The sequence below is a fragment of the Penicillium expansum genome (genome assembly GCF_000769745.1).
Source record: "Penicillium expansum strain MD-8 chromosome Unknown contig267, whole genome shotgun sequence".
NCBI classification, from domain to species: domain Eukaryota; kingdom Fungi; phylum Ascomycota; class Eurotiomycetes; order Eurotiales; family Aspergillaceae; genus Penicillium; species Penicillium expansum.
Window position 1 is genome coordinate 169189 of NW_015971313.1, and position 13949 is coordinate 183137.

At 35.5% G+C, this 13949-nt stretch overlaps 2 protein-coding genes across 2 annotated transcripts; one reads left to right on the top strand and one right to left on the bottom strand.

Moving 5' to 3' along the window:
* Window positions 1-1800: 1800 nt before the first annotated feature.
* PEX2_077080 (putative nonsense-mediated mRNA decay protein Upf3) lies at window positions 1801-3521 on the bottom strand (the record flags this gene model as incomplete). The annotated part of the gene is made up of 2 exons (XM_016744978.1): window positions 1801-3211; window positions 3277-3521. 2 exons carry the CDS (start codon window positions 3519-3521, stop codon window positions 1801-1803), a joined length of 1656 nt encoding a protein of 551 aa, XP_016598571.1.
* Window positions 3522-4100: 579 nt separating this feature from the next.
* Window positions 4101-5549, top strand: PEX2_077090 (dipeptidase; the record flags this gene model as incomplete). The annotated part of the gene is made up of 3 exons (XM_016744979.1): window positions 4101-4311; window positions 4371-4583; window positions 4642-5549. The coding sequence occupies 3 exons, from the start codon at window positions 4101-4103 to the stop codon at window positions 5547-5549; spliced, it is 1332 nt and encodes a 443-aa protein (XP_016598572.1).
* Between the last annotated feature and the right edge of the window lie 8400 nt (window positions 5550-13949).

Here is a 13949-nt window from a genome sequence, read left to right on the forward strand (position 1 = left end):
TCCCCTCCATGTCCGATGTGCCTCAACTGTAGGTTGAGAAGCAGGTGGAAGGCGGCTTCGGGTGCCTGCATTTGGTAAGGACTTGAATGGGGTGCATGAGCGGTCACGTCCTTTGTGAATACAGTTAGTACACGGGAAATAACCACTGCAGCGCTTTTTGGATGCACGACAGGCAGTGCATGCAGTGTTTGCTCGCAGCCGATTCGCTGGATGGACCTTGGGGCGTGGCATGCTTGAAGAGTCTACAAGTCCACGGGTCTGATGAGATCCCCGCATATCGGCGGTGATAACAGATAAGTGGATAAACAATAAGCGTGCGCGGGCCGACGCCCACGGGTATTCGGAAGAGGCCCTTAGAAAGTCTTTGGCATATGGAATAAACTTATGATAATAAATGTGCTACACATCATATACGATCCGCCATTTCGGTGAAACCAACGCCTTTCAGATACGCACAATATACATGTACCCAATTTGTATGTATGTTGTAGTGACATGCTAATGTTTCCCTGGTATACTTGACAAGAATCCACAGGGTGGAGTGAGAAATATATAATTTACAAAAATTTTGTGGAAACATGTGGTTTAGAAAAAAGAGCTGAATGTTTGCTTAAAGCGGATGGTGTATGTTGTATGTAGAGACTAGTTATGTGCAATAGTTACATACATGTAGTAGTTAACTACGGAGTACATACATAGTTATTCTATGTTGTATATAAAGTTCAAGATGCACGTCCCAAAGTATTGACACATATAATTGGAAATAATAACCTTGGAAGTATCATTGAATCAAGTAATAATGAAAAGCGATACAGCCCTGGAGACTAGTACTCAATACTCCGTACGGAGTACAACATACAACATAGAAAAAGACCGAAGTGGAAAATTTCTACAGAGGGTCCTCCCTAAGCCAAAGGATTGGCAGATGATTGGATAAAACCATAAAAAGGTCCACGAGTGGGCACAAGCCAAACCAAGCAAACATAGCAAACATAAAAACTCTCGCTTAACGCTAGTGTGATCGGCAAGAATATAAATAAGCCCAGGCCCCCGGACCTTCTTGTGTTTTTCAAGCGACTCTACGTATGTTCTCCCCCCCCCCCTACAGTTGAAAATACATCAATCACTGTATTGGAATATGTTACTGACCATTTCCACAGTTCAAAGAATCACTTTAGAGTAGACGTCCCCTTTCTAAACTCTTTAAAAGAGCCACAGAATCTCCACCCTTGCTGATGACTACATGTCCTCGACGCCCTAAAGTGAAACCTTTTTACTCCCGCCTCGACTGTCACGCGTGCTGTCCGCAGTGTCTGTGTTTCGGTCCAGGGAGTGGTGATGATCTTGACCTGGTCTCGACGTCTTGACTTCGGTCGGTCGGTCCTGGTGGGTGTCGAGGAGGTCTGAAAGGTCCTCCTACATTGGTAGATGGAATAGAGCGCTGTGAGGGAGTCATGCAGATAGCAAAAAAAAAAGAATATTCTATTCATCCATTCGAGTCTTTATTCAAATTAAGTTTTCGTAATCTTCTTGATGTAGTGCAAGGGGACAGGTTGCTATCCTAAACCTGGCCTCTGGTTTCGACCGCTATCTATATTTCGTCATCTTTTGGATAAATTATTGGAATCTTGTGCGTCGACCTTGGTCTCGCTGTCTTGACCTAGGTACCTACATTCTATTGGTCATAGTATATCAAAATCCTTTTACCTTGGCAATCATAGAGTCATCGGTTAAAACTTGTTATGCCTTCGGGTATCATGTCTCGTGAATTGTTAAAGAACTCAATATGTTGGCTCTGCCTCATTCCGCGTCGGTACCTCCAGTCTTCTCTGAAGCTCCAGCGCTCCCCTTGGGTCCCTTATTCCGTGATCCACGCCCTCCACGAGATCCGCGGGAGGAGCCAGCATTACTTCCAACATTACCGCCAGCCCCTGAAGCGCTTCCAGTAGCCTCGGTAGGAGCCTTGGCCTTATTGGCAGTGAAACTCTCGCGGCCTTTCCGAGACTTTTCAATTCCGGGATTCTCTTTGCGCTCCAAGACCACCACTTGACTCTGGGCCACCGACACGGGACTTGCAGCGATGGCTTTGCGAAGTGCTTCCGGTTCAGCAAAATCTATGTATCCGAAACCTTTCTTCTTGTCAATCTCGACCTTCGTCACTGCTCCGAATAGGGCGAATGCGGACTGTAGGAGCGCCTCGGTCACACCCTGGGATGGGTTGGCGTGCTTGAGGAATGCTTGTTTAGCAGTTGATGGGTGCTTTGCTTTGCCACTTTTAGTAGACTTGGCTGGTAGGATTGCAGGCGGGGCAGTAGCCGTATTGGGTCGCGAGGATGACTCGCCGCCCTTGGGTTTTGGAGAATTGGCTGCAGATGATGCGGTTTTGGGAGGCCTGGTTGTCTCCTTCTTGGATAGATCGGTTGTTAGGATAGCCGAGTCTCGAGAGCTCTCGTTCTTAGGTGACGCAGTATCAGTGGAACCACCTTTGCCGCGTCGTCGTCCACCAGATGTCGAGAGTCCAAGATCACGCTGAAGGATCTTAGTGGCTACTGTGACATTTCCGCGCTCTCTCTTCCGCTCTGGAACTGCAATTGTGTCCTTTGTAGTGCTTGATGTGGTACTTGACTTGCTTCCCTTGGTATTGGCAGCCGGTCCTTGCTTGGTTGCCTTGCCAGAGTCCTTGGTTGTCTTCTCTCCTCTGGGTTTCTTGTCGGAAGAGTTTGCCGAGGGGTCCTTATCGCCTCGTTGCAAAAGCTTTTTCGCTTGCACTTTCTCTTGCTTTGATTCCTTGTCCGACCGACTGTGTTTGGATTTGGACCCGCTGCCGTCCTTTAACTTGCTAGCTTTCTTGTCTTTGATGAACTGTACCAACGGGGTAGTCATTATCATTTCCTTCTTCTTGTCCTCGCCATCCGCCGTGGAATCCACTGCCGCGGGCCTGGTAATGGGCTGGGTCAGACTTTCCAAGAAAGCGATGAAGTCTGAATCTTGATCTATCGTGCCTTGACGAGCATCCTTGCGTGAGCGGCTTCCGGGTGTCTTAGCATAAGGTGCAAACTCTAGCGATGGAGGCCCAAGTAGAATGGGGTCATGCAGAGTGTTACGAGCATCCTGGAAAGAAGCCTGGCGCACGGCGTCCGAGAGCAAAGAGACACATTCGGTGGACACAACGTGGATATATGCTCTTGATGGACGAGATGGTTTGTTAGGGCTATTTGAAGAAGTCCAGTTAGTCAAAATCGATAGGACATTGTGTCAGAGGATGGTGAATCCTACTCCTTTGATACCTTGCCAGGTTTGTACTGAAGCCAGTCAACGTTTCCTGCCCCGGCCTTCCACTGGTCCCCAAGAGCACTCTCCAGCTCAGCCTGTGTTAGCCCGGGCGGCAAACGTCGAATCAGAAGTTTGAGACGTGGTGCGGGAGGTTTGGGTGTTTTCTTTGCGGGCGCTCCAGAGCCCGACTTTTGCGTAGCTGCTGCCGAAATTGGGAGTAGACCGGCGGTAGTCTTGCCGGGTTGCATGATATTGGGCCTTTTCAATATGAGGAACTGAGGCTGTCTTTATCTTTCCCAAGAGGAAGTTCATGGAAATCCCAAAGGATGTTAAAGGGAGCCCACCTTGTCTAGTTGATAATACTTGGGCATTTACAGGACTGGAGGCGGTGTGATTGGACATGCGCTCTCACCGCCTATGTGATCAGTCATCATTGTCCTGAGCACGTGACTAAGTGCCATGGCCCCGGGGATGGATCCATTCCAAGGTTGCTACCGACATGTACGGAGTACTCCGTATGTAACCTTCAAATGTTCATTATCAGTTCCAAGGTTATCTGATAACCTGCCCGGGCATTTATACTAACATACATGTACATGCACCGTAACTACATGGTTGATATATACATATATATATGTGTCTCTAGATGCCATTTGATTCCACTGAAAGAGCCTACTTTTATACACTGTATGAATTTGCTACAGCTGATCTTCTCATGGACTATTGGTCAGAATGCAGACTCGGCCCCGAGGTGATCCCGACCGCCCGAGGTTAAAACAGGCTTATCGATAAGCATCTCCGCTCTCTTCAACCTTCCAACACTCTAAATGCCCACAATGAGCGACGAGAAGAGCCCCGTCTTAGAGAGCCAAGGAGATGCACCGAATTTGAGGCAAAAGAAACGTCCCTTTAACCTACTCTGGCTGTTTGTCTGTGTCATTCTAGTGGGTGCTTGGTTTACTCGCTCGCGCTCACCTTTCCCCCCCCTGAGCATCGAGGAAAGGGTGGAGAGGATCCTGTCACAGACTCCATTGATCGGTATGGAGATTGCAAAGAATAATTCTGTGTGGAAAATTATGACTGATGGCCTATAACAGACGGTCATGACGACTTTCCCATCTTGGTCCGGGAACTCTTCCACAACCGTGTAAATGATCGCAACTTCACCGAGGCTTTTGTCAAGGGAAAATTTCCTGGCCACGTTGATATCCCTCGATTGAAACAAGGTAGAGTTGGTGGTACGTTTTGGAGTGTTTTCGTACCCTGTCCCGAGAATGGGACCGATTTCTCCGACGAGAATTACGCAGCAAGTAAGGGAACTTGATCCGATGGCTGTTGCACAGTAGTATACTCATATTGAAATCACAGGCGTGCGAGAGACGATGGAGCAGGTGGACATCATGTCAAGGGTTCAGCAAGCTTATCCCAAGGTCTTCTCGAGTCCCCCTAATGGTACCACTGCCATGTCCGCTTTCCGCGAGGGAAAGATCATCTCACCGCTCGGTATCGAGGGATTGCATTCCATCGGCAACTCGCTGGCTCATCTCCGGATCTTCTATGACCTGGGTGTTTCATACGCAACTCTAACACATAATTGTCATAATCGATATGCCGACGCCGCCGTCCTCGAACTTCCAGGTGGTGGAATAAAAAAGTCCGATCCTCTCTGGCATGGCGTCAGCGAAGAAGGCCAGAAGCTAGTGTTTGAGATGAACCGCCTTGGGATGATCGTCGATTTAGCCCATGTCAGCACGGAGACCATGCGTGATGTGCTGGGCGCCGGAAAGTCCGAATGGACAGGAAGCCGTGCCCCAGTGATTTACAGCCATAGCTCAGCCTATTCACTCTGTCCCCACCCGCGCAACGTACCCGACGACATCTTGGAGCTGGTCCGTGAGAAGAACTCCCTGGTTATGGTTAATTTTTCACCAGACTTTATTTCCTGCACGGCTTCAGACCGTGCCAATGGGATCCCGGATCTGGACCCTGTTCACGCGACTTTGGAACGAGTCGCCGAGCATATCCTGCACATTGGTAATCTTGTAGGCTTTGAGCATGTCGGAATTGGTAGTGATTTTGATGGTATTCCGACGGTTCCTCAGGGATTGGAGGATGTGTCTAGGTTCCCAAATCTGATCAAGGAACTGCTTAAACGAGGAGTTAGTGACAAAGATGCAAGCAAGGTGGCTGGAGGCAATCTATTGAGAGTATGGAAGAAGGTTGATGAGGTAGCGCTCGAGATGCAAGCCGAGGGTGCACTGCCTATGGAGGATTAATTCTTGGAAGCACTCTGGGTTCATTTAATTACCAATCTCCTACGAGTAATGCTATCTTTGAGTCTCATATTCTGTGAATCACGTCTGGGAGTGTCCGTCATCGAAACCAACCAACTTTAGAAGGTAGAGGAACTGCATATTCAAAAGTTCATCTTGAAATTGCTATTTTTTCTCATGGTTAAGACCGAGCGGGTTAAAGCCCGAGTCCATCTTTGAACATCATACGCTCGAATCCGCTCTGGGGAGAATTTCTCTAACTGACGCAGTAGAAGTTCTAATTCGTGGCTCTTTTCTCATATGATAGAAGATAACTACACAGGTCTCACTCAGGCAATCCTTTGCGCTGTGAGCAGCAAGATGCTCAAGCATAGCGCGGCTAGGTTTCCGGATCCTCGACGAACGACGAAGACCTTGAGTTGGTGGTTCCTGGAGAGCAACCTGCTCTTGACCAGGTGGTTGAATTGCTTCATGAACCAGGTTCGGTAATGATGAAGGAACCGGTAACGCCGGATCTTGATCCGGTAGATCACTGATCTGTAAGGGATCATCCTGGGTATCCGTAACAACAGGGTCCTCCCTTAGGATTTCCTCCGGCCCCACCTCAATTTGTGCCTCCACTCCAGTGTCGTGACCATCGCTCGTTCGCTCAATCGGTTCGGTAGGGGGAGGGGTTTGGCGGGTATTGAAATGTTTAGTAAGAACGGCTGGTGTTGGTGGGTTAATGAATTCAAGCGGGACGTACCGAGAATCTAGCTTCGAGAACTACTTACCTGTATCTAGATCATCTGAATGCTTAGGTAAAGAAACAGCTAGTATTTTATTAAAAACAACGTCTCGGGAAATAACGATCTTCTTAGTAGAGGTATTATAAATCTGGTAGTAACTACGCTAGTTATAACTAAGAAACCTCCCCTTTGTAGAGTGCGGATAAAGCTTTATTTAATACCGCTCCTTTAGAATTATATATTAGTATTAGTAACTAAGAGTACGAAGGTAAGAAAGATCTAGTTAATAACCGAAGAGCTTCTTAAATAGAGTATACTTAACCTTTAAATAGTATAGCCGGTTTTAGGTATAGTTAATACCCTAGAGGATTAGTCCCTATAAGTATTTTGGTAGTTTATACTCCGATATAATAGTAACTACTAGTTTAAGTAAGTACTTATTCTTAATCTCCGGTATACTATTAAGATATAGTATATAAGGTAGAACTAGATCCTATACTACTCCTTTTATAATAATATATTTATAAAGGGGTTTATATTCCCTAGTATTATTATTAGAGATATACTTTACTATTAAATTTAGTTAGGTCTTTAGCTATTATTTAATCTAGATAAACTTTTCTAGTACTTTAGAGTAGTACTTAATTAGGAATACCTAGTAAAAATAAGAAGTATTATCTATAAATATAATATAGTAGTTATAGCTACTAGTTAATATAATACTAATAGGGCCTTATATATCTATATAAATTAGGTTATTAAGATTAGTATAAATTGATTTATTCTTACTAAAAGGTAGAGTATAACCTTTACTAATAATATATAGTATATAAAGCTAAGTTAAAGCTAACTTCTTCTTAATTATTAAGCTATCTATATAATCCTAGGTTTTCTTAACTTAAGATTTACTAGTATAATAGGTATAATAATAAGTAAGATCTATTAAGATAGAGATTAGTTTACTAACCTTAGAGGCTGAAATAAAGAGATTATTATCCTCTAATAAACTAGTAGTATTCTCTATTATAGAGATACTTAGTATAAGATAGTTAGTTTCTATAAGACTATAGAGATAAGAAATTTAAGTATTCTTATATATATATAACTAGTATTAGTTATTACTAATAGTAGTATAACCTTTAACCTCTTTAGTAATTATAAATTTTAATTTAGTATAATCTTTAAAGAAAGTGATTACTATAGTACCTATTTTAGTAAGCTATCTTATTAAAATAAGACTATATTTTAAGCTTAGTATATACTAAACCTTCTAGAATATAATACCCCTTATATAAATTTACTTAGTAGTATTTTAATTATTAATACTATAGTTAAACTTAATAAGGTTAATAATAATATTACTATAACTTTCTATATAGAAGGTTTTACTAGTAACTGAATAAATAGGTAAGGTCTTAGTAGTAAAAGTATAAAATATACTCTGGTAAGGTATTATATAGGCTAAGTAGCCTAAATCTAGTATCTATATATTAGGATCTAGAGTATTATTTAATAAAATAGTAGCTAATATAGAGTTAATATTAATATAGGTAGTAGATACCTAGAGGTTATTAGGTAATAATAATACTATATTTATAATAGTAGGTTTAGTATTAGCCTTATTAGCGGACTTAGGTTTTAAATCCTTTTTATTCTTAGGATTTAAGAAATAGTTAGCTAGTTTATAAATAGTTTCTCTTTTATAAAAGGGATACTAGACCTAATCTTTAGAGTCTTTAGAGTCTTTTTTAGAGTCTTTCTTCTTCTTATCCTTTTTCTTCTTATTAGTTAAAGTAATATTAGATAAGGCCTATTATTAGCTTTAAATATAATTATTTCTAATATAATATCTTTTAGAAGTAATAAAATCACTAAAGATATATTATAGGTTATAGTTATAAGACTAGTGTGATTTAGAAGGGATCGTATGGTTTTTCAATTCAAATAGGGTATAGGCGGATATATACTAATGGATACGGGTATCTAGGACTACTAATGTAGTATCCTGCGGCCCCGTTCGGGTACGTCCGGATCCGCATTCCGGTCTGATCCGCAGATCATATATCTAGAATAAATCTTACGGATCTTATCCTTCCCTATTAAATTGGAACTGGTCCCTAGTTCTACGTTTTCCTATATAAGTTCCTTTACATAGGTAGTGATAGGTCCGTACGCTTTAGGTTCCTTCCTTTATTTATTTAGTCCTTTTACCTAATTAGGCGACGCTAGTAAGATATAGCGAACTACTAGGAATAGCCTAAAATAGCTTATAAAAGCCTAAAACAGACTCCTAAGTTTCTAAAATAGTCTATAAAAGGCTTCCCCTAGTCTTTTATATATAATAAAGTATATAAAATAGGGTTATACCCCTTATTCTTTAAAAGATAAAGGAAATATTTATAAAAATAGTAGGTAATAAGATTTTAGGGGGTAATCCCTCCCTTAGTACTTTATAAGGTTTATTTAAGGTTTATTTAAGGGCGTTATAGATAAAGAAGTAGCTAAACCTTATAGTAACTAGGATATTTATATCCCTACCTAGCTCCTTAAAACCTTATATTATCCTTATATAAGTACTATAAATAAGCCCCCTAATATCTCCTATAACTCCGTTTATTCTTACTTTTCTTCTTTTACCTTTATAACCTCCTATCCCTACTATTAATATACTACTTTATAAGTAGTTTTCTATTAATTTTAGTAGGGTTTTATTAGTTTTAAAGTTCTTAGACTTAATATATAGCTTAGTTTAGCCTATTCTAGACTAGTAGGGCCTTTTTAGTCTATATCTTAGGTATATATTAATATTTTTTTAGGTCTATAGCTTTTTTTTTTTTTTTTTTTATACTATATCTAACTACCCGACCCTAACCTAGTCTTATAAGCCTATATCCCTATAAGTACCCTTTTATTCTAATCTATCTTAGTCTTATAGGCCTAAAACTAATATTTTTCTAGGCCTTAGACTTATTCCTAAATAGCTATTATTTATTCCCCTTTATATATTCCTTCCTTATTAGGCCTAGCTATATACCTAGTCTTAATATCCCTATATATTAGTAGTTTAGGTTCTAATTATAGTAGTCCTAGTATATTTAAGTAGGATTTTATAGTTTTTAATTTAGATAAGGTTAAGTTATTAGCTATAGCCCTTAATAGTAATAGTAATAGTAGTAATAGGGGTAATAGGGCCCTTACTAGTCTAAATATACCTATTCCTAATCCTACTACTAAGGCTACTAGTAATATATCTCTACCTCTTATAATTATCCTTAATCCTATAGCCCTAAAGGTAGTTATTCTTAATCCTATAGGTTTAAAGGTAGTTATTCCTAGCCCTATAGGTCTAACCCCCCCTATATATATTTTTACCCCTAGTAATTTAGGCCTAGCTATTAATATATAAACTACTACTAACTAGCTAGCTTATAAGATAAGCTAAGTTTCTAATAGTATATAATATTTTTAACCTACTTTAGGTTTTATTACTAACTATTTATAACTACTTACTCTAGTATAGCTATTAATAGCCTACCTTTTCTTACTAAAATAGGCTATTTAGGTATTAACCCTTAGTTTACCTAGTTAATTCCTATTTATATTACTATTAATTAGTATCTAATTTACTCTAATTCTTCCTATATAGCTTATATTAGCCTCCCTTTTTATATTATAATTAGTTAGATATATAACTATTAGGCCTTAGTTAGAGATAAATATACTACCTATACTAATAGAAATAGTCTATTTTTATACTATTAGGTCTTATTTATTTTAACTAGGATATAATTAGCTATCTAATAGGGTTAGGCTTATATAAGTTATAGTTTCTCTTCTATAGGTAATAAATATTTATTCTAACCTAATATAAAAATAAGTAATCCTTTTTATTAGCTAATTAACTTTATTTAAGCTAAAAACCCCTTTAACCCTTCTCTATAACTTCTAAAAGCTACTATTTATTCTATTATAGCCCCTATTTTTAAGAAAAAAGATAAGGGAAAGGGTTAGGCTAAGCCTATTATAGCCCTTAAGGCTACTAAAAGGGTTATAGCTCTTAGCAGTCTTATTATAAGCCCTACTATCCCTATTATAGCCTTTACTACCCCTAATATAAAGTATAAGGGTAATACTACTAGTCTAGGCCTTTTTAAATAGGCCTAAAAGGAGGTTATTATAGCTACTAATAAGGCTAAAGAGTATAATCTTATACCTATATATAATAATATAAACCTAAAGTTTAGCTCTAACTTTAATATATATTAGTATTATATACCTCTTAAAATACCTACTATTATTTATTTATAGGATAAAGATAAGGCTATATAGATTTATAAGGAGATAAAAAAGGTTTATAAATAGGTTAATTATAATATATATCTTATAAAGAAGGTCCTTATTAAGAAGGTTAGTATAATTAATTTAGACCTAAAAAGGGATAATAATAATAATAATAATAATAAATTAGAGAGTTCTAGGGGTATATTTACTAGGCTTAAATAATTTTATAATAGTATATAATTAATAGCTATATATAAAGGTAGAGTTTTAGTTCTTTTCTTTTTTAGTTTAAAGCTTAGTAGGCCCCTTTTTTACTATATTTAATATTTCTTTAGTACTATATAACTTTTATATATCTATTCTTAGCTTTATTAGCCTTAATAAACTCTATTATATTAGTCTATTTCCTTATAAACTATTTTATTATAGATAATAGTATTAGAATAATAATAATAAAAGGGTATATTAATTAATCTAAGCCTATTTAGATAGGTTTTTAATAAATATCCCCTATTAATTCCTACTTTAAGGATTCTACTAAATTAATATTATCCTTAGATTTATAGTTATTTACTTTTAAGTCCTATTTATCTATACCTAGTAGGCCTAGTGTAGGCGCGCTTATACTACCCTTTTACTATATTTTCCTATAAACCTATATTTATATCTTAGTAATTAAATACTTAGTAATAGCTTCCTCCCTTATAAATTCCTAATATATCCTTATATACTTAAATTCTTTCTATTCAGCCTTTATAAGTATTAAAAGGTCTATATATATTAGTAGTAGGGGTTTAATTTTATTAAGGATTTTATATAGCTCTTTTAGCTAGTTAATTTTTACCTTAACTTTATATAGGGTAGACTATCTTATAGGTAAGGCCTATAGGCTAAGGTCTTTACCTATATTTATATTTATTAGTCTTATATTATTAATAAGATTTCTTAGAATATATCCTTATAGTTCCTTAAGGGTATATATCCTAAGCAGATAGCTCTTTAGGACTTTATATAGCCTAAACTAAGTATTTTTATACTTCTTCTTCGCTTTATTATATACTAAGACTTAGTCTCTTAGCTAGAAACTTATTCTTATAATAGCTATATCTTAGATTTATTATTTCTTAATAGTATAAATAAGTAGTAGTTTATTTACTTTTAATTAGATATCTATAAGTTATTATATCTATTTATCCTAGTCTCTTTTAACCCTAGCTTTTATAAGGGTAATATTATTAGCTATAATATAGGGTTATATTCTATATACTAAATAGTATAAGCTTTATTTTAAGATTATATATTTTTAAATATAAGTAGTAAATATAGCTTATATAAGGTATTTATCTTATAACCTAGTAGGTTTCTTTATTAGGTATTTTATTAATATTTATCCTATTAGGCTATTAAAGTTTTCTACCTTCTTATTTATTTATAAGTAGTAAGGTATTATTATATAATACTAAGCCTTAATAAGGTTAATAAAGTAGTATATAACTCCTAATAAAAGGTTTAGCTTATTATCTAAGATTAATTTATTAAATACTTTATAATATATATAAATATCTTAATATAGGAATTTAGTAATTACCTCCTTAATTATATCTAAAATAGCCTATATAACTAGCTATCCTATAGTATAATTAATAGCTATAATAATCTATCTATTCCTATTTAGTATTATTAGTAACTAATTAATTAAATTAATACCCTAATATTTAAAGGGTTATTCCCTTTTTATAACTATATATTATACTCTCTCTTATTCTAGGTATTTTTATACTCTTTATAAAACTTAGTAGTTAGGATAGGACTTTATAGTCTCTTTAATATCTAACTATATTAATAGCTATTACCCTTATAGTTATATAACTTTATATAATCTTAGGAAGCCTAGGTAGCTAAATTCTTAGTAGGAGTTCTATACTAGGTTAGTCTAAAATAGGGCTTTTAGGTATAAGAATATTTCTTTATTATTATATATATAGATTAGTTATTAGTTAATTTCTAAAGGTACCTATTTATTAATTAATATATCTTAGAATATTAGATTCTTAGCGAATTTTTAAACTACTCTATTAGTAGTAAGGTTACTTAGCTCTATTCTATTACTTAAGAACTAGATAGTAATAGCTAGCTACTCCTCCTTTAAGACCCCTTATATTATATAAATTAAGGCTAAGCGGGCCCCTTAAATAGGTTTTTATTAGCTAATATTAGCTAAGGTAGTCCCTATTAAATCTAGTTACTAGCTAATTATATTTATAATAATATTTTTAGAACCTTTTTAGTACTAGATTATAAGCTAGTATTCCTAAAATTCTATAACCTATTATATTAGGCGCTTACTATATTCCTTAGTAGTATTAAGGTATTATAAGCTTATATTATTAGTAATAATTATAGTCTTAAACTAGTCTCTATTAATATATTAGTCTTATATTTAGATTACTTCTTTAATAGCTAAGAGCTCCTTTTTATAGATAGGGTAATTAAGTTTTATATTATATAGTTTCTATCTATTATATATAATTAAGTAGAGAGCTTTATTATTATTTTCTTATATTAGGACTACCCTTAGGGCCTATTTAGAGGTATTAGTTTTAATTATATATAGTTTATTATAGTTTAGTTATTTTAGGATTAGTATAGATATAAATAGTACTTTAATCCTATAAAATATACTCTTATAAGCCTCTATTTATATAATTAGGTAGAACTACTTCTTATATAAGGTACTATTACTTTCTTTTAGAAACTTATAAAGTAGTATATAGATTTTTATAAAGTCTTTAATAAACCTATAGTAATATATAGCTAACCCTATAAATTAATATATATTATAAATATTATTTAGTCTTAGCTAGGTATTAAGGGCTTCTATTTTTATTATTAGGGGCCGAATTATCCTATTTCTAATAATATACTTATAGAATTCTAGTTAGTTAGTAGTAAACTAGTATTTTTTAGGTAATATATATAGTTTCTATTCTACTAATAAGGTAAGGGCCTATTTTAAGTACTTATAATACTCCTTTATTAATATAGAGAAGATTAAGATATTATCTAGGTATACTACTACGTTTCGGCTTAATATTAGCTATAGTATATTATTAATCACTAATTAGAATATAGTAGGTATATTATAGAGTCTAAATAGTATTATAAACTATTTATATTTACCTTAAATTATATTAAAGGCTATTTTTTCTATTACTTCCTCTTCTATTTAGATTTACTAATACCTAGCTATTAGATTAATTTTTAAAAGGACTTATATATTACTAATAATATCTAGTAGTTCCTAGATTTATAGTAAGGGGTATCTATTCTTCTTTATAATTTAATTAAGTACTTAGTAGTTAATATATATTTACTATTTACTATTAGCTTTTTT